The 21,736-nt window shown below is 36.4% G+C and overlaps 1 protein-coding gene across 1 annotated transcript in view; it reads right to left on the minus strand.

The window, feature by feature from the left end:
• MYCBP2 (MYC binding protein 2) overlaps positions 1 to 21,736 on the minus strand; it is a 300,774-nt gene that overhangs the window by 38,412 nt on the left and 240,626 nt on the right. The window contains 11 exon segments of the mRNA XM_017854221.1: positions 2,607 to 2,831; positions 3,019 to 3,175; positions 4,202 to 4,362; positions 8,470 to 8,619; positions 9,825 to 10,024; positions 11,110 to 11,267; positions 13,946 to 14,113; positions 16,166 to 16,410; positions 17,031 to 17,055; positions 17,057 to 17,198; positions 18,411 to 20,054. Coding sequence (XP_017709710.1) covers positions 2,607 to 2,831; positions 3,019 to 3,175; positions 4,202 to 4,362; positions 8,470 to 8,619; positions 9,825 to 10,024; positions 11,110 to 11,267; positions 13,946 to 14,113; positions 16,166 to 16,410; positions 17,031 to 17,055; positions 17,057 to 17,198; positions 18,411 to 20,054 — 3,275 coding nt within the window.

Raw genomic sequence — 21,736 nt, forward strand, 5'->3', positions numbered from 1 at the left:
CTCATAGCTTGACATTCCCTCTCCTCATTCAAAGTAAATATTCAGATTCCATTCTCATGAAGCCTTTCAACAAATCTGCTTGTCACTTATGTCAGACTCTTGTTGCTATATTCTCATTACTTTTGGAAGTATAAAGAGGGAAGAACAAATATGCATGAGTGTCACAATGTACCCAGACTTCCTTACAGTTTTGAAATAGGATATACAAGAGGAGGTTTTATCCCCCAAGACACTTGCCAAACTAGGGAAGGCAACATTAATACACAAAATAAATGTCAAACAGTACAAGGTCAATACATGTTCATACTAGTGCCAAACATCTTAAGGCTGAATAAGTTTTATGCAAAGCACATCAAGAAATAGATTAACATTAATTCCTTGGAGAGTTGTATAATATGAGTGCTGTAGGCTGATACAATTCAAATTCAAATCAACAAACGCTGTGTACAAGGCTCTGTGGTAGGCAGGTTGGGGAACACGGAGGTATATAACTCAAGGAAAACATAAATACAGGTTGAGTATCCTTTATTATAAATATTTGGGACTAGAAGTGTTTTGGATTAGGGTTTTTTTTAGGATTTTGAAATACTGTATTTGCATTATACTTACTGGCTGGGCATCCCAAATCTGAATATCTAAAACCAGAAATGCTCCAATATGCATTTTCTTTAAGTGTCACATCTGTGTTCGAAAAGTTTCAGATTCTGTAGCATTTTGGATTTTCAGATTTGGAATGCTCAACCTGTAACACAGAGGAAGTCTCTTAAAAGGAAAGTAGATGTCAGCTTACATGCTGGGGATTTTGAAAATGAATACTGTTATGATTATTTCCTCTTAGAAAAGACGGAAATGTTAAATTGATTGCAATCATTGTTCTGAGGGAGAGTATGTCCTGGCTTAAAATGTACCATGAGCCAAAGATAGCTTTGCACTGAACACTGAATTCTAGCCACAAAAATGTTTTACTTTGTTACACTTGACTTTCCAGTAAGATAAAGTAGTTACACCAGGTGAAATTCTTGGGTCTGAGGAGGAAATAGCTCATATTATATTAGCTAAGCCTCTTTTACTTATTCAATACCAGGGAGGAATAGAACCTGTGCTGATGTACAGGAGTTGGAGGTTGCTCTGATTGCAGACTGGCCTGCATCCAGGTTATCTGAGACCCAATCCTACCACTGTGGCTCTTCCTGAGAAAGGAAATACGCAAATGACACAGAAGGAGCCAGGCAATGGTTCAAGGGAGCCATTAATACTGTATCTGCTAGCAAGCCACATCCATTCTGAGGAAAAAAATTCTAAATGAGGTGGAGGCAGTCTGGCAGTTAGTGCTATTTCTTTCTTGGTTGTTAACACTCAAATAAATAGGACTCTTTTTTCTTGTTTAGTGCCTTTTATAAAAGAATATTTAACTCAGTTGAAACATGTGGATGAACTAGTCTAAAGAGAATATAAATTATGATTATTTGGGACAGTCTGAAACTTATTTTTTATTTCATGAGGACTGTGGCAAAGAAGTAGACACTTAAAGATAGACTGGGTGCAGTGGTTCACACCTGCAATCCTAGTACTTTGGGAGGCCGAGGTGGGCAGATCACTTGAGGCCAGGGGTTCGAGACCAGCCTGGACAACATGGTGAAACCCTGTCTCTACTAAAAATACAAAAATGAGGCTGGGCATGGTGGCTCACGCCTGTAATCCCAGCACTTTGGGAGGCTGAGGTGGGTGGATCACGAGATCAGGAGATCGAGACCCTCCTGGCTAACACGGTGAAACCCCATCTCTACTAAAAATACAAAAAATTAGCTAGGCATGGTAGTGGGCGCCTGTAGTCCCAGCTACTTGGGAGGCTGAGGCAGGAGAATGATGTGAACACAGAAGGCAGAGCTTGCAGTGAGCCGAGATCGTGCCACCGCACTCCAGCCTGGGCGACAGAGCGAGACTCCGTCTCAAAACAAACAAAATATAAAAATTAGCCAAGCATGGTGGTGTGTGCCTGTAATCCCAGCTACTCAGGAGGCTGAAGCAGGAAAATCGCGCGAACCTGGAGGCGGAGGTTGCAGTGAGCCGAGATTGTGCCACTGCACTCCAGCCTGGGTGACAGAGGGAGACTCCATCTCAAAAAAAAAAAAAAAGCTCATTACACTATAGGTCAAAGATGATTATTAGGTGCCACCAGAGTAATACAAAAAAGAACCCAGCAGAGGGAAAGAATAATTTTTTAGAGGAGTTACTTAGAATTTCTCTGCTGAGTTTGAGAGACCTCGGGAGAACTGCTCAGCAGAGTTTAAGGGGAGGACCTGCAGGTCACAGGAAAATCTTAACCCAAGGGCATGAGAGCAGAAAATTGTAGAGCAGACTTTCATTTTGCTTAGCTGTAGCCATGGTATATTTGTGACCAGATCTCTTTTCAGAAATGGAATTCCACAGTGCTCCCAATCATATTAATTTGTTTTTAGACTTAAGATTTGGGGATTATAGCAATGATGTTTGGTTGGTAAAATTCCAGATGATTAAAGCTTGTTGCTAAATTCAGAAATGAGAGTGTATGAATACTAAAGGTCTGAAAAGAGATAAAGAGTCGTAAATCACGTTTGCTTTCTTACCCCAAGATCTCGAGAATTGTCCACGTGAACAGACACATAGCGGGCATTGATTCCTTTTACACAGTTGATGGTGATGTTCTTAGTTTTGTTTTTATCTTCATCTCCTGATTCCCAAAAGGTTTCTGTGGAGCCGTCTGTCAAGCTGCCAATCATGGCAGGTCGGCTTGAAGTTTTTATGTCAACAATGCTGGTTAAGTCCTTTAAGCACATTACTATGCATAATTCCTATCAGAAACAAGTACAAGTACTTATGATACTTAAAAGCAAATCTTCCATGATGATAAAACAAACAGATATAGGATAAAACATAATGGAAGACAGGATCAAATTGACTATACATAACTTACAGTTTCTCCTTTGATGTATTATTAACTAACAAGACAACCAGGATACTAACTGTGAAATGACTGACCTGACTCATAGCTTCAAAGCCAGATTGTATACTGATGCTAAAACTCTCTTCACTATCACCATCATCTGATTTTGACAAAATATTGTTAATGTGATGAAAGACGTTGCTCTGATGAAGGAACTGGTGATCAGACTGCTTGAATTTGAGACTCCAGCACCTAAAAAGGTGATATATAAGCAATATATGAAACAATTATTTTCCAGGAATATCTAAGGAACTCTTAGATGAGTACTCTGTAGCTAATAGCTCAAGAAATTTTAATGTTCTAGTAAAATATAGAAATTTTAAAATTCAGGGAAGAAAATCATTCCTCTTATTTTGTTTTGAGAAATAAAGGTAACTTCTTTGGAACAAGGTAAATTCTAAGGAAAGTTGATCCATTTTAAATATAAAAAAATTAGATGAAGATCAAGGCTACAGAAGTAAAAAGGGTAATGAATCTGTTGTGTAAACAAGTGTTACACCAACTGTCATGACCCCTCAAATTCATGAATCTTACAATGCCATACTAATTCATCAGGGTATAATGTATCTTGTATTTCAAAAATCTTGTGAGGAGGACAAAGAGAAATCCCTCTTCCACTGGTCTTATCATTAGAAACACGGGAAGCCCAATCATTCCATCAATCTATTTCTTGCACACATTAATTAGGAGAATTTATTTATAAGTGTGAGTCCAGTATGTGAATCTAGTAACCAGGTTCACAGTGTAAAAGCAATGCTAAACACATTTCAAATTGAAATTGGAATCTGTTGAGCATCTGTGATGCTCCTTAAGGTGCTTTCAGGATTCGCAGCATATAAACAGGCTGTTTTTCCTAAGATTCTTTTCAAGTCAAAACTCTATTTTGGTTTTTGCTTTTGAGATTTCACTTTCCCTCTCTCTTTTTAGAACATTTAAGTGATTTGAGGTAGGAGAGTGGGGAAAGTGAGGGAGATTGTTACAGTGATAATTTAGGGCACTAAGAAGTACATTAGCCACATTTTACAGAAGGGCAAACAAGTGTTAACTAAGAGGAAGGACCATTCTAAAAATTATGACTGTAAGGAGGGAGGCACCACCTATATAATGTAGGGATTCTATCTTACTATTTAAAGAGCTTTTTTTGGAAGCATTTCATACTTTGAATATTCCATAAAATCTCTTGTCCAATGTACCTAGGATATGTGGATACAAAATTACCTCAGGGCCATTTGCTGTAATGAACTGCCACTGGGGAGAGACATCATAAGGTCTGAGATGGTCTGCAGCAAGCGGTGAAAGGTGTGTGGTAAAGGATGAGCAGCTTCCCCGGCAATCACTATGTCCGAGAGTGGATGTTCACATACTCTTGTATCTTTCTCCTAAGGCAGAAATTGAAACAAGTTTATCAGTGTGTGTGCTGGAAGGAATCTTCTTCACAAAAGACTCTTATGTATACTTAAAAATTGGTCGTGTAACACAAATATAAACAACAAAACCAAATTGTACCCAGAACGTACAGTAATTTTAACTAATTATGTTTGTATTATTTTAGGGAAAAAAGCTGTAAGTTTAGTCACAAGTAAAATCAGCATGCAAATGAATAAATGTATCGATTCTAGTGTACTCACAAATCTACCTGTAGGGTGAATCCATATGTGTATGCAAGTGTATATGTAGTGTGTGTGCATATACATATACATGTATATATACACACACATATATGTAGGTATGTTTTGTGTGTATGTTTATGTATAAAAAATAACATATGTTTAAAAGTTGGGGTGGTCACTAACTCATATAGCATTTTTATGTGAATTAGAAAAAAAAGTTCTGGGCAGATGGACCACAGCTAGGAAAGAGAAGCAGGTGTTGAATTTCATTTCTCATTCAAACCCTCAGATGGCTCCATTAATAATATTAACTATGGAATAACTTTTTATCATTTGAGTAGGTAACATACATAATAATAAAATATTCAAGAGGTATAAAAAAATACCATAAAAAATCTCTCTGTCTTTAAAGCCTAGTCACCTAGGTGCCCTCCCACTGGCAATTTCTATTACCAGTTTCCTGGACTGTCTATAAACATTGTTCATTTATACAAATGGCAGCACTCTAAACAAACTGATCTGTGCTCTTTTAACAGTAATTTATCTTTGAGATTATTACTTATTAGATATGTATGTAACATATATTATCCTACTGCATAGTATTCTGATTTCAGTCCATTTCAGAACAGCCATTTAGGCTGTTTCCAATCTTTTGTTTTTATATAACATTCTGCAAAGAATCAACTTGTATATTTGTCTTTTCACACATGCATATATAAGAAGAACTTCATGAAAGCAGAATTACTGAATGATTTTTAATGTGAATTTTGATAGATCTTACCAAACCATTCTTTAAGAAGCTGCTACTCCACAGCAAAGAATGTTTGTTCTTCCATCTTGCTACCAATGTAAGCCCATCAAACTTTTTAAACTATGTCACTGAACTAATGAAAAGATGGTTGCTTTCAACCTCCTTCTTTGTGTATCTTTTGATTACTGATACAGAAGTTCTGGTTTACATTATCTTCTTCTAAAGAATGTAGTTTTGTTCTTACAGTGAGATAGCAGGCCATCTAGATTCCATCAAGACCTGGCATTCGACTTTGTTAGACTGGGTTTATTTCAGTTTTGCCCTTGATTTTAGGCACTGCCCTTACTCCTAAGGCATGGTGTGTATTCCTTGGGCATGATCTTTCTGGGGTTTCAGGTGCATGCCAGGAGTATTCATACACCCCACCTCTGGTTGGGCTAAAACTTCAGAAGGCAGCTCTGAAGCTAAGAATCTGTTCAGTTCTCAGTTTACGATTCATTTCCACTGCTAGGTCTTCCAGAGAAATTGCATGCCTAGTCTAAGAGTGGCCAGGACCGCAGGGATATTTTTATGCAAAAATTTTAGACTCCCTTTCTGCAGCTCTATACCACTGGTGCTGTGCTTCCCACATTCCAAAGTTACAGCCCTAAACTTTGATCTCTGCCAACACAACCGACATACTCTGCTGGGCTCTTTTCCCGATTGTGGGGCTCACTTCATGCACTTTTCTTCTCTCAAGGATTATAGCCCTGTACTGGTCACTGCTCAGAGCCTATGAACAATTGTTTTAAATATTTTGCCCAGCTTTTGGTTGTTTACTATAAGAACTAATCCTGACACTGGCTGTTCCATCATAACTATAACTAGAACTCTGCCAAACAACAAGTTTTGAGATGTACTATTATTGCCATTCCATTTAAAATATTTTCTGTTATAATTCTTCTTTGATGCAACTCATTTGGAAGCGTTTCTTAATTTCCATCATTTCAATATTTTTCTTATTGTTTTGTTATCTAATTCTTATATACTAGCAATAAAGACTGAGGACATGGTAGGAAGAAAACCAATTATTTAAAGTTTGTTGAAACTTTAACATATGTCCAGTCAAACAGTCAATTTCCATAGACATTTGTGTGTACCTGAAAAGAATGTAAACAACTGTATGCAATGTTTTGTATATTCTATCAAGACTGTCAATCACTCAAATCTGTGTACTTTTGATTCTTTTCTCCGCCTGACCTATCCAGTACTAAAAAGAGTGTTATGGTACTACGCACAAAACCGCCACAAATTTTCTGTCACTCTTCCCATCAACAGGTGGAGTTTATTTCTTAGTCTTTGAACTTGACCGGCCTTGTGAATTATACCCGCTAACGGAAGGTGGCAGAAGCATGGTTTTTGAGTTTAGTTTTGGCCATTTTGGCTTTGCAGCTTCTGTGCTCTCTTTCTTGAATGCTTCTGGCATTTGAACAAACCTAGGCCAGCATCCTGGAGGATAAAAGAGCTCGGGGGTACCACTTGAAGCACACTATGTAACCAAAACAGGAAAGAGCCATTCCTCTCAGTGGAGCCTTGCTGCAATTGCCAACCCACAGACTGTGAGCAAATAAACAACTGTTTTAGTCCGGTGAGTTTTGGGGTGGTTATGCAGGAACAGATAGCTGTTACACCTAGGTATATGATAATCTCACATTGTAACTGCAGACTGTCCTATTCTTTCTTGCAGTCTGTCAATTGTTATTTTTTTTAAGGTTACAGTATTAGGTAGATACATATCCAGGATTGATCTTTTATCATTTTGTAGATCACCATGACATATCATTACTTTTTACATAGTCAATGTTTTTTAAAGATATACCCTCATATTTACACTTTCTTTTCTCTTCATTGACACTCCCTGGCCATTTCTTTCAGTTTTTATTCTGGAAATGTCTTTGGTCTTGTTCTTCAAAGACCCCTCAACTGGGTTAACAAGCATTTTCTTTCAGCATGTTGAAAAAAGCCAACTGACAGCCTTTTAAACAAACTCAGTATATAAACAGAAAAACTTGTAATGTTGCTACCGAAAATTAAGCAATTATTCTCACTGTCCCTCTTTTGAAAGCTAATATTTTTTTCCTGCGGCTGCTTAAAAGATCTCTTTCTTTGTTTTTGGTGTTCAGGTAATTCACTATAATTTGCCCACCATGATTTGTATTTATTCTGCTTGGGGTTTACTGGGCTTCTTGAAATGGGTTGTTATCTGTAATCAATTCTGGGAAATTCTCACGTATTAACTCTTAAATACTGTCTCTCTTCCATTCTGTCTTCTCCTTCTGAAATTCCAAGTAGGTAAGTGTTATCATTTTGCCCTTCATTGCTCTTAGCAACTTGTATTTTTTATTTACTTTTTCTGTGTTGAAGTCTAGATAATTTCTGCAGGTCTCTTACATTTAACCAATTTCTTCGCTGACATGCTATAAAATGTCAAAACTGATTTTTTAAAAAAAATCAATTATACTTAGATTAATATTTACATTTTTAGTTCTTTATCAAATTCATCATTATATTCCTTCTTACAATTTCTTCTCATATTTTAAAGTTTCTCTTTTATTTCTTTAAGCATATTAACACATTATTCTACATTTACACAAATAATTACAACCACTGTTGAGGGTCTATTTCTGCTGCCTATTGTTTTTGCTAGTTCTTGCTCATGGTATCTTGTTTCCTTGTGAGTTTTAAGAATTTGACTATGATAATGCTGCGTGATATCCTTGGAAATTATCCTAAAATGCCATTCACATAATTTCAGAGTGGCTGGGAATACGATAAATGCCACCTAGATTACTCTTTCATTTTACAGACATGGAAACCAAGGCCTACAAGTCATACAACTACAACAGGGTAGAAATGAGGCTGAACTCAGGCTCCTAGTGCCCTAGTTCAATGCTCTGTCCATTATATAGGCTGCCTTCTATAAAATCCAGGTCTCATTGTTAATACTTTGCCCATAGCACTAAAATATTCTTTTTGCTCAAGTTAGATCTGCGAATGATTTTGTGCAAATTATTGGACTATTTGAAGGTATACTACCGGTTTCTACAAAAATATGCACAATCAAAATAAATAAAAATCTCATTTACTTGTTCTGAACTTTCTTTGTTTGTTTTATTTTCTTCATCCTCTTCTTCCTCTGGTTCCACTGGTGCAGGAGTCAGTGATGCCACAAAATGCCACAGAATATCATGGAGAGAAGTGGTTTGGATGACATTACACAGAAGCCAGTTGAAAGCCTGAAGAAACGATGGTTAAATGAGTTCAAGAATAAAATACATGAATTAAAAAGTACTCAGAAATAAAGTACCTCCATGGATTCCATGGATTAAGGCTTCAAAGAAAGATACTAGAAAATCTTTTTTAATTAAAAAAAGTAATATCTTATAGTTTTACTATTTGTTTTACTTTTTAAGAGACAGTGTCTTGCTCTGTCACTCAGGTTGGAGTACAGTGGGGTGATCAGGGCTCACTGCAGCCTCAAGCACCCAGGCACAAATGATCCTCCCACCTCAGCCTCCCAAGTAGCTGGGACTATAGGTGCGCACCACCACACCCAGCTGATTTTAAAACATTTTTTGTAGAAATGAGGTCTCACGATGTTGCCCAGGCTGGTCTCAAACCCTTGGCGCTCAAGTGATCCTCCCTCCTTGGCCTCCCAAAGTGTTAGGGTTACAATCATGGGATACTATGCTTGGTTCCTTGAAAATCTGACCTTTATTTCACTGAAAGCACACGGAACTTGAAACAGTTAATAATTTGGGGTTTTAATTAAAACAAATAGGAAAAATAATTTCTAAAATACAATACCAAAATACTTTTCAAACCACTTTTACTTTGAAAATTCTTTTTAATATTAATTTATTCAAGCACATTTTTTCCAACTTGCATCTGGATGAACACAAAGCGTACGTCAAGCTCTATGCAAGCAACCATTTACTTAAATATATTCATATAATTCCCATCCATGAAGTGGTAAGTTATTTATCACATTTGATAAAAATAAAGATTTACTATATACAGGCCTGTAATATACAGTAATCCTATTATTTCTAGAGGCCAAAGGCCCAGAGAAGTTATTATTGGTTCGCTTATAACTCAAAAGCCCTACTCCTTATCTTCTTTCCATGATTACTCTGTCATTTCATTCTAATAAAATGACATTCTGAGTGTATAAAAGCTTTTAAAAAAGATAATCTCAAGATTCAAATAATAAAGCAATACAGAAATAAATTTCTTTAGAGTGCTGAAATATGAAATTCTAAATTCATTTATATTCATAAAGTTTAGAGTCTAATTTTTATATGAACACTTGATACTTTTAATTGGCTAATGCCTTTTAATTTCACACAATTTCTGTTGGTAAAAAAGTGGCATCATTAAATAGAATCATCACATGGTTTGTATGATCAAGGAATCAGTAATTTCATTAATGTCTTCATACCTCCATAGCAAAAACTCGACAAGCAGATTTTCTTAGGGCCTGTTTCATTGCTATTTCAAGACCTTCTAGATCATGATGTTGTATAACAAAAGCTAAAACTGGCCACTGGAAATTTCGTTCTCCTTTAGAAAGAGAGCTGTGGGCTGAGATTAGCCGAGAAAGCTCAGGAGATGGATGTCTCAAAAGGGAAGAACCAACTTCTATTAAAGAAAAAGAAAATTATTAATTTTCATAGGCAGTGCATATATATTTAAGATAATATCTAGCATATTCACTTTAGAGCCTTTGTTATTGGTTTTTTGCACATGACACAAATCATAACAATTTCAACTTTTACTGAGGAAGAAACCAAGGTTCAGAAAGATTAAATATGTTACTCTCTGAAAGTCATATAGCCATTAAGTTGCAGAGGTGGGTTTTGAATCCAGAGCTGAATCTAAAGTTCACATTTTCTAAAACACTCTAAAAGCTAAGTGATTTATATTCTAAATGAAATCTACATCTCATCTGCATCACTTTCTAAAAGATGGCTTTGTAAGAAACACTTCTCAATAGGAGGTCAAAAATATTTGTTGAATGAACCTATAAATTGCTGGGCAATTTTCAATAATGTTTTTCTTAAAAGTCTTCAATAAGATACTTAATCATCTGACTATCATTTTTAGGACAAACCTTCATTTTAGCAAGTGATCTCTCTGATAATTTATCACTATATTATCCTGTTCTTCTTGGGTTTCTTTAATTATTCTTGAGGTAGAATCCCCACCCCAATTTGGGGCTGTTGATACCAACTGATCCAGATCATGTAACTCTTCTTCTTCTTCTTTTTTTTTTTTTTTTAACTGATTAAGGGCTATTTATATTCCCAAAATTTTAATATCTACTTAGAATGATGGCAGCTGCAAGAGTTATAAGCTTCTATTGGGGTGGTGAGATAACTGTGAATGTGTACATCACTGGAACTCCCAGTCCACAAGTTTAGTGGAAGGGATAATGGCTGTAACATTTGGCTTAGATACCTAACAAGTAAGATTGTAAAGGTCAATTTATTCTTGAACAATCACTGAATGATCTCCAGATTTCCCTTCAACTGAGATGCAAAATTTAGAGATGCAGATTTATAGCTGTGTCACACAGAGGGGATGTCAATCACACGTTAGAAATTATCTCATGCCTTTTCCTTCAAAAATTAAATTTTAAAAATATACAATTTCAAATAAAACCATTTTCTTTTTTATTTGTAGTAGTCAGATCACTCAATATTCTTTTTTATCCTCATACTTACCAGTGTCTCCACTGTTAACTCTTCTTCTAGGAATGGCTTTAACTCGTGCAGGTAAAATGGAGTGTTGTTTATCATACTCAGAAGCAACAACTGAGTATGATCTTTGGAAGACAGTTCTCTTTGCAAGATCAGTATCAGTTATGGGACTGGTTTCTAAACTGTAGATGGAACAGTACAACAGATACAAACTCAGAAAAGCTAAATGAAATGTAACTATACTTACAATGATGCAAAATATGTGACTCAAGATTTCATGTGGAGAAACAAAATCAAAGCCAAATTGACAATCTCTCTCTGAATCATAATTCGATCTTTTCAAAAGCAGTAACATTTGGACCGATTTCAGCATTGTACCTTAAAACTTGTGGTTTTCTTAAATCTACTTTGCATTTTAAATGAAAAAGAAGAAAGGCTTCCAAGCTCCTTTTAGAATCAAAAGCACTGGGGTGGAATTCATGTGTTGTAATATTCAGGAAAAACAGGCAGATACAATCGTAAGTGCACCAAATAGAATACGGATATGTACACATGAAAACCTAATAAAATAGGAAGCAAATTTTGGTTCCAAAGTTTTCTTTTGGTGTCTTCAGTGTTCTGTGAGGTTTCTCACTCTTGGGAAATATTGCCCAAAGCCCTTGGAGGATGGCTGCATCAAGGTGTCATGAGAGGTAACAAACTGATTTTTGGCACCAGTGCTGTATTTATACTCTAAAAAAGAACTTAATGGTTTTATTCAGGCTTAAGTAAACTAACAGCTTTTCTATTTATTCAAGCAACATTTAAAATACTTAAAAAGTTATTAAGAGAGCTATATAATTTCCTTTATTGACACATTTTATAAAAAAAAGAGAAATCCCTTCTCTTTCTTATTTCTCTAAAACAAATTTAGAAACTATTCTTTTCGTGAGCTCCTTTCTCTGTCACCTCAATTCAAATTGGAATATTTTTGCTCACCTTTGGTTCTGGAGTTTTTTTCCATCATTCAAGCCAGGTTTGAAATCCTGTGTCCCTTGGTAAAATTGTCTATTTTCCAACGGATGGCTAACTGCCTGGGTGTTTTCTTTACTCACCACTTCTCTAAGCTTATGTACATTCTTGTTTGAATAGACTATAAACATTGTACGTAACTGATTGGCAGTAAATGTCCCTGGGTGTTAGTATAGGTTGTTTGGTTCTAGAATGACTAGAAGACAGGGAAACATTAGCTTAATTCACTTTACATATGGTGTTACTATAAAGCACAGACATTTGCTCTGTTTTCAGAGGAAGTTTTCTACTAACTTTAAGAAAACATTACACAAATTTAAAAAGTGACTTTATTTTTTTTTTTTACAAAAAAATAATAATGCTTGTGAAAGAATTCAAGCAACACAAGAAAATCCAAAGAAGAAAGCAAAGATGACATCTTTAATTGAATGGCTACCCTGGGACAGGTAATTCCTTGTTATGGAGGCTGTCTTGCCTCCTGTAGGATGGTTAGCAATATCCCTGGCCTCAATCACTAGGATGCCCACTCAACTAGCCCAGTTGTGACAAACAAAGTTATTTCCAAACATTGCCAGATGTTAACAGGAAGGCAAATAGCGCCCCCAGTTGAGAACCACTGATTTAATGAATTCATTTATCCATCAATTTTTTTTTTTTTAAACAGACGGAGTCTTGCTCTGTCACCTAGGCTGAAGTGCAGCGACACAATCATAGCTCACTGTAACCTCAAAATCCTAGGCTCAAGTCATCCTCTTGCCTCAGCCTCCTGAATTTTGATCCTAAGGGGTAATAATAACCCAATGAGAATCACACTTGTCAGACTAGCGTCAAAATGGTTTCTCTTTTAAACAGTGTATCTCCTTTAGAAATACTTTATTACTTTTAAAGATACAAAAGGTTGCACTGCACTCTGGAGAAAATGTCAAGAGCAGCTTCAAAGAAATTCTGACGAGTAATCCACGCAGTTGGGGAGGGGAGAAGTTGTATGTATTTTTAACAAAAAAAACCCCCTCATTTGGATATATATGTTCTATTGTGATTAAAGTATTTATTATATTAGTTTATAATTATAGCTGTATAGTAGTAACACAGTGGCATGCTCTTAATAAGCACATTCTCTTTTCATTCAGCAAATATCTTCCTTTCCAATGATACCATGTTCACAGTTATTCATGCCTGAAATCTTCATGTCATCTTAAACTTACCTTTTTCATTATCCAGTTGGTCAACAAGTCACACTTATTTTTCCTACAAAATATATCTCTTTAATCCATATGTCAGTTTCTCAACTGTCACTGTGAGACTACCTTTGCATTTTTATCACATCATTCCTCCTCTAAAAAAGTTTCAGTGGTACTCTATCTTTTTTTTTTCTCAAGCTGGAGTTCAGTGGTATGATCTTAGCTCACTGTAACCTCTGTCTCCCAGGTTCAAGCAATTCTCCTGCCTCAGCCTCCTGAGTAGCTGGGATTACAGGTGTGTGTCACCATACTTGGCTAATCTTTTGTATTTTTAGTAGAGACAGGGTTTCACCATGTTGGTCAGGCTGGTCTCGAACTGCTGACCTCAGGTGATCTAACCCGCCTTGGCCTCCCAAAGTGCTGGGATTACAGTTGTGAGCCACAACGCCTGGCCTCTATTTTCTTGTGTATTATATTATTATAACACGTTTCTATTCAGCTTTTCGAGAAGCTCTTTACTCTGATACTACCATACCTAAGTTAGGAGGCACTGTAAACAACAAGTAGAAACAACTAGAAACAACAACTAGAAAAGGACTATTTTCTAGTTCAAAGTCTTTCTTCCACCAAACACTAGCTATTCAACAAACAGGAGAGAATTAAAATACCTTGGTGGCATAGACTTCATATTGCTCTCTGGCTCTTCAAATACGTTAGGACTTGCATCAGGAGTTACTGATATATATGGGGCAGGTACAGATGTTGAACGTAGGTATCTCATTTCATCCTGGAATAGGTTGTCATCTTGATAGCCCACAAAATTTTCATGATGATGCCTGCATTAAATCAAACCCAATAACTTAACATATGATGGCAATACAGATCCTCTCCATTTTTAATCTCCTTCATAACAGGAAAAGCAGCACATGTAAATCACAGTTAAAAGTAAAGTATTAAAATAATTGTAGATGTAGGTAGGTGAACATAAAAGTCTGATAATGTTATTCATCAACATTTCAGGTACCACGAACATTTAGAATCCAAAAGTGAACTAAGTTTCTTTCCTTTTGAGAACTTTTCCGTCTTCTAGTGTTTTGGTGAATGATCCCACCAACCATCCAGGTGCTTAAGCTAAAATATTTCCAGTGTTGTAGTAGGCTTAGCCCTCTACCATCATCATCTTTCAAGCCCATGATATTAGGTTTCCTCTCAGAGCCATTCTCTCTTCTCATTCCCTATCACCACTGCCTTGGTTCATGCTTATTATTTCTTGCACAGACCACTGAAATACAGGCAGTTACTTTTTTGGGTAGGAACATATATAACATCATATTTGAAAAATATTAGATATATGAAATTTTCTGTGGTTCAGGGTGGAGGGGTGCCCATTCCCCAGAGAGCTAAAAGAAAAAAGTCTATAATTATGCTGTGTGAGCATTTTTCACGTTTTACAATCTGATTCTTTCCTTTTCAAAATGAATAAATAGTTGCTAACCTAAGTCCACTGAGTGCTATGATTCACACTAAAGATCTACTGTATTTGGCATACCTGATGATTTCCACCTCCATCTCAAATGTATTTAGTCTCACATTTTCATTTTTGTTGCTTATTCATTTTATTGTAATAGTAAGCACAAAATTTTAAAAACCACGCAACTCTGCTATACAAAGAGGACAATTTTCAAAATGGAACTGTTGGTTGGCAAGCTATGTCAGCAGGCAATATATAGGTATCTTCATTTGTCAGCTGATGAAAAAAATCTGATTTTGGTATATGAAAGGCTCTTTTGAAGTGTCAGTGCATGATGTGTGGAAGTATAGGCTGCACCATTCAGGTCCAATATATGAAAATAGAATACTAACAGGTTTCTCTCTATCTCTAGTAATGCACTTTTATCTAGTCTCCACATTAGCTTCCACATTCTACAGTGATCTTTTAATTGCAAACCAATTCATGTATTTCTCTGTTTAAAATTCTTCCACTGTTTCCTCTGCTCATGGGATAAAATGTAATCTTAACCTGGGTTACAGGGCCCGACATTACTTGGGTGAACCAATCATTTTGAACGGACTTTCACACATTTCCTCCAGTAGTCAGTCCTTTAACAACCCGCGATTCCTCAAATGTGTAATGAGATTTCATTTGTGTCTTTACTCACCTGGGTTATTCTTCCAGGCGTCGCTTTCTTCCCATCACTTGCCTGACAGGTTTCTATTTATCCTTTAAGACTCCACTAAGGGTCAGACCCTCTGGGAAGCCTTTTCTGATTTCCTTGGGAAGATTCAGATACTCTCCATCTTTTATGCTGTAATAGCATCCTACATACATACTTCTATTGTAGCACTCCTCACATGGCATTTCAAATGTTTCACTGACATGTCTGACTTGACATCACAGTATGAGTACATAGAAGCCAGGATTTTGTTATATTCATTCATTCATTCATTCATTCATTCATTCATTCAGGGCCTAGTACAAGGCTGGTAGGTGCCCAGTTAGTATTCATTTAAATGCTAACAGAATGAATAATTTATGAAATAAAAGACTGCTAAGGAAACACCAACTTTCTTTCTACTTCAGCATTTCGCACTAACAGACTGAAGTCAGCCTACCAAAGAGTAAAAGATAGCTATAGTCTTATTTTCTAAGACATGTTTTGTATTAATAAAAATGCAAATTGATGAAGCATTTTTATAGTTTTTTAAATACCTACTACCATAAAGTCATTATGTTAGTCAAGGCAACTCAAAAAATAAATGCCTGGAAGTTTCTTTACAGTACACAATATCTAATAAAGTATAGGTCAAATACTGAACTACCCTAGATATCAATAAACAATCACTGTTAATCCAAAGGTGATTAAAAAACAACAACAAAATTTTATTACCTAGCTAATGTCTGAAGGTAGAGACAAGGCATTTTCACAGGAAGATCCTCAGAAATGCCTTCTTTCACGCTGGGCAACTGAGATTGGAATGGCTTTGCAGGATGGTAACACAGAATGCTCGGTTCGGCTGCACTGCTCAGGGACAGCAGGAAGAGTGCATTGGCTTTAATCACCTGGTGAGCTTCCATGGTGGGCAAGGCACGAGGGGTCTTGACTTGCATTGGTTTTCTCCTAGATTGTTTGACCTGGCAAAGAAAAAAATCAAAGTAATCTTTTCTGACTTATATTAAAATCTTTAGTTTCTTAAGCTAAGTATTTTGAGTTTCCAATAAAAATTATTAAACACTTGTAAAGCTATTTTAAAATACTAAGGTTATAAAAAACAACATTCACTTCATATTCATTCTGGGCTGACTATTTTGTATTAAACACAAACCATACTTCCTTTCTTTCTTCAGAAAAATTTAACAACTAACTAGTTAAATCTAAATATAATTCATTTTTTTAAAAAGTAAATCATCTCAGTGTGTGTATTCAGTGAAATTTTTTAGTTAGGTTAGCCACTAGAGTGAATAAGGAAAAGAGAGAGTAGATATGGAATAGGAAAACAAAGGAGCCAAAAAAACAGGTAGCAGAGGTTATCTAGTGTTATTCCAATATACAGTTAATATCCAATATATAGTTAATTTTTAAAATTAAAAGCAGCTGACTTAGTACAAAGATTAAATTTGTATATGATTTCCATTGTAAAAGCTGATCTTTTATATCAACTATGTGGAATTATCTGATGTAATAAGATCATAAAATGTATTTTATAAAGTGTATCCATATCATTAAAACTATAGCTCTGAATGGAGTAAAATACCTTTTCCCTTGCAGCAGCCTGTTTTCACGGAGGTATTTTCTCTACAGCGATCACATACCAGATACCAAGTGCTTCCTCCTATGCCACCATCACCACAGTTACCAGCCCATCCTCCACAAAAATGCCCAATGCTATTGTAACCTTGTCCACCAGCATATCGGCCACAACCTTGAAACAATACCAAAAATAAATATTTAACACTTCAAGTGTCCTTAATAGTTTGATCCTTATTACTCATAGATTAATGACAGATTTACCTTATCAAAGAAAGCAAAATACTGAAATAGATATCTGATTTTCAGGCTATTAACTATATCAGAAAATAGCTTACTTGATCAAAAAGCAATCAGTTAAATGGTGCTCCAAATATGAGAGATACTTAGTTTCTATTCAGGCAGATTAAAAGAGAGATAGACTATAGGTACATTTAGATATACTTAATTATGTCAATAAAATTAGACAAAACGAGTATAAAAGTTCTTTAACAATGATATATTTTCAGAAGTCACAGAAAACATTTGAGGTATAATATGTAGACAAAGAAAAAAATTACAAATACAAATTTGTATTAGGTGAATTTGGAATATTAGTCAATGTTACAGAAATCAATACATTTACTAAAAATGCAGTCTTCTGATAAAACAATATCACTTCCATAGGAAAAAGCCTATAGAAATCAATATAATCTAATTTAATTTGCAATTCTGAACAGGAAAATAGTAAAATCAAAGGAGATGCCCTGTGTGTATAGGCACGCCATTGTTTCTGCTGTGTGAGAAAGACTCATTAATGGCACACCCTTTGGGTAACAAATAAAATTTTTTAAAACATGCTACATGAAAGTGAAATAGCACTAAATGACCTGGTCATCATAATATTAGAATTTCTTTACCTGTTTTTCGCAAAACCCTGTACTGATAATGTACTTGAAGATACCATAAATTCCCTACCCTTTACCAAAATTCATATAACAGCTCAAATGAAGTGATCCAGTTCAGTAAAGAAAAAAGTACTTGGCCAGACGCGGTGGCTCAAGCTTGTAATCCCAGCACTTTGGGAGGCCGAGACAGGAGGATCACAAGGTCAGGAGATCGAGACCATCCTGGCTAACACAGTGAAACCCCGTCTCTACCAAAAAAAAAAATACAAAAAACTAGCCGGGCGAGGTGGTGGGCACCTGCAGTCCCAGCTACTCGGGAGGCTGAGGCAGGAGAATGGCATGAACCCGGGAGGCGGGGCTTGCAGTGAGCTGAGATCTGGCCACTGCACTCCAGCCTGGGCAACAGAGTGAGACTCTGTCTCAAAAAAAAAAAAAAAAAAAAAAAAAAAAAAAAAAAAAAAGAAAAGGTACTTATACATACATTCGACAGTATCATTTACCTGGGTGAGCTTGTCTCATGTGATAGGTCACTGGGTACGGATGTGACTCCCCACACAGTTCACAGATGGTATCTTTCTCTGGTCCTCCTACTGCCAGCTGGGCCATCTCTCCAAACAAATTACCCCTGGGCCTCACTTCTGCCTTTTCTTTTTTCTTTTTTTCCTTTTTGGCCTTCTTATTCTCTTTCTCACACTCTTTCTTTTTAAGAACTGCACAGGAACCAGGACTTGGAAAAATCATATTCTGGGAAGCAGCTTTGATAGTAGCCAAAGAGATGTCTTCCCAAAAAGCCACTAAATGTTGTAAAGTTAAGGGAAGAGGAGATTTAGACTTCATCGTGTGATGCATGGACATTTCAAAAGTGGTCTCAGTTTTCCCATCCTCGCATTTTTCATGCAGAGGTGGTTCCTTAAGCATAGACAATACCTTGTTTTTGTTAATGCTACCCATCTTAGATATATCTGGTCCATGGGGTGCAATATTAAACATATTCAGTGCAGATGATATTTCCAATGAATGTCTATTTTTTAACTTGGTTTCTTTTTCCTCTGTAGGCTGTTGGCTATTTAAACTACTCCTTATAGGAGCATGTTCTTTGGAAAGTTCAGGATGAAACTTGAGGAAAGAAGAACAAGCCATTGCATCATGTACTATGCCTTCATGCCAGAGGAAGGAAGCAAACACAGCTCTGGCACATTCGGCCACAGAAGGAGACATGGCTTGCTTCGCTGGCTCTAAAGGCTTGGATCCATCTCCTTTGAAAAGAAAACTCGATTTTTCTTTTTTGGGCCTGGTGTGTCTATTAGCACATTTTCGACTTATTTTGGGGGATGCTCTCATTTCCTGTTCATCTTTCAGTGGTGCTTTTCCAATGCTAAAATGAACTTTATTTGAACCTTCATCCACACTCTTAAATTCACTGCTGTCGTCGCAGGTGCTGTCTGTTAGACTATTTGTTTTTAAAGTACTTGAGGTGCAGACTTCGACCACCTCACTGTGGAGGTTTTCCTGTACCACATGGGGAGAGGGAGCTCTATTTTCAGATCCTGGGGAATCTGTAGAATCCTTTGGTACTGATTTTGGTTTTGGTGACGTTGACCGTCCCCTCAAAGGTTCTGTGAGGGGCATTTTCTTCTTGCGGAGGGTATCTGGATCAAGTGTGTAAGAGTCTGATTTGGAACGTTCCCGAGGAGGATCAAGTTTTGTCTTAACAGGAGCAGTACTTTTTTGAGGTAGATTTTTATCTTGTGGTGAGGAGGAGCGTGGAGAACTAGCACCTGACGGGCTAGACCTATTGGCTGGGAGAGTCTTTGGCTTAGGAGATGACAACCGAGAACCTGGTCCTGGGGATTCAGCTCTGGAGCTAGAAGGCATCCTCCCATCAGATTTCAATGTCTGCAAGGTGTTATGGTTGGGGGACAATGACCTACTATGGGAATCTGACCTCAACTTTGCAGCATCAGATTTTAAGATGAGGGATTCACTAGCAGATAAACTGTCTGTGCCCCTTGGCTTCTTCTGATCAGCAGTAGTCCGGCTCATATGTCCATCAGGTTTAAGTGATCTGCTGTGTTTAGAGGACAGCTCTGATTTTCCTGATGTAGAAGCTGGTCTAGAAGATGTTGAGATGTTTCCTCGATCACCTGTATGGTCCATTTTATAGTGAAACTTATTAATAAAATTATAATTTAGTGATGATTTAGCCACTAAACACTGAAATAAAAAACATAGCTACAAAATTCTTACTGTTTGTCACACATACTAAAACACTTGAAGAATTCTGGGGGAAATATTTCCAGTAAAATTTCTACACATCATTACACAACCATTACCACCAAAAACTATTTTCATGGATGCAAAACAGGCTGAACAAACTCAGTGTGAACTATCAGTGATATCTCAACCTCTGCCCTAGTGCAATAACTAGGTAGAATTTAAATTCAGTGAGAGACTAGAAAGAGATAGAAATTAATTTTTTGGGGAATAAGAAATTATTTAATGTTAACACTTGTATTTTAAATGTGAAGTAGCGTTAAATTTCCATCAGAGTGATACGTTGCATCCTTAGGGCAATGGTATGGGTTTTGTTGAATTAGAGAAATGAATTTATGCATAGACACAATTATAATTTTTAAGTGTATGCATAAATACAATTAGGCTAATAAAGAGTTGCCTAAGAGGCACTCTATTTTATGATCAGATTAGACTAGTTTATAATGAGCACATGAATGCCCTAAAGCTATTATTTAATTACTTATAAACAGGTTACACTCCAAAAGTTCAGTAAGCTTAGCTGCTTAGAACTCAGAGCCTATGTCCCCTTGGAAACCACAGAAATGGTGGATCCTCAGAATGAGTAGTAGAAGTCTGAACTGTGGACCCTCAAAACAAGGAGTCAGGAGAATGACAGAAAAACAGGATGAAAAGAAGAATTACCTCCTTTTTCTAAAGCAAACCATTAGATATTTCTGCATGGACATTAATTGTTTTTAGCACCCTGGTTTCATTTAGTGTCTCTCCTTCATTTTATTTTATGCTTTTCTTTGAGGCATGAGGGCCAGGCTGTCTGTGACCCAAGTAAATGGTACAAACTTCAACATCACCTTTCCTCCTTAAAATAAAAACTTCCACTCTTAGTGCAAGTGATAGCAGTTAGTTGTTAGGAGAAAAGCAATCTGACTGAGGGGTTTCAAGTGGTATAAGAAACTGAAAATCCATAAACCTATCTGGAAGTAATCATATTTTTTCAAAGAGAGTTCCTAGGAAATTAAGGTGGATTTGTTAACTGGTTCTAAAGGCAGGTTATTATTTTTTTTTTTTTAAAGAAAAAAGGACGTGAACAAATTCAGATGATGTAGAAAAATGTTTTTTAAGCTTGTGTGCATGTGTTAAGTGTGTATAGTCACGCTCTAGTTCTCTATGGTTCAGGACAGTAGTGCTGGAGAATCTGCCCCCATTTTTGTCAAGGGCAGGTATTTTTGTCTGTTACTCTTCACTTATGTAATACTATGAATGAGTCCAGGAATACAGTAGGTATTCAATAAATATTTGTTGAATGAGTAATATATTCCAATTTTCTTGATTTTTTTTTCTTCTGCTACTCCCAAGTATTCAGCTTCTCTAAAAGTCTACTTTTTAGAATTAAGGCTCCCAAGGCCACAGGACAGAGGTGACAGTAGTTACTGATTTGTGAGGGTTAGATGCTTGCATGTTGAGTAATTACATGGTGAAATAATAGAGTATGGCAAGTACTTTAGATAGGGCACACTGATGAACTAAATGTTTAATTGCAAAATGCCAATATTTAAGATAAATTTTCCTGTTC

This window comes from Rhinopithecus bieti, unplaced genomic scaffold (genome assembly GCF_001698545.2).
Source record: "Rhinopithecus bieti isolate Rb0 unplaced genomic scaffold, ASM169854v2 scaffold_36004, whole genome shotgun sequence".
Lineage (NCBI taxonomy): Eukaryota > Metazoa > Chordata > Mammalia > Primates > Cercopithecidae > Rhinopithecus > Rhinopithecus bieti.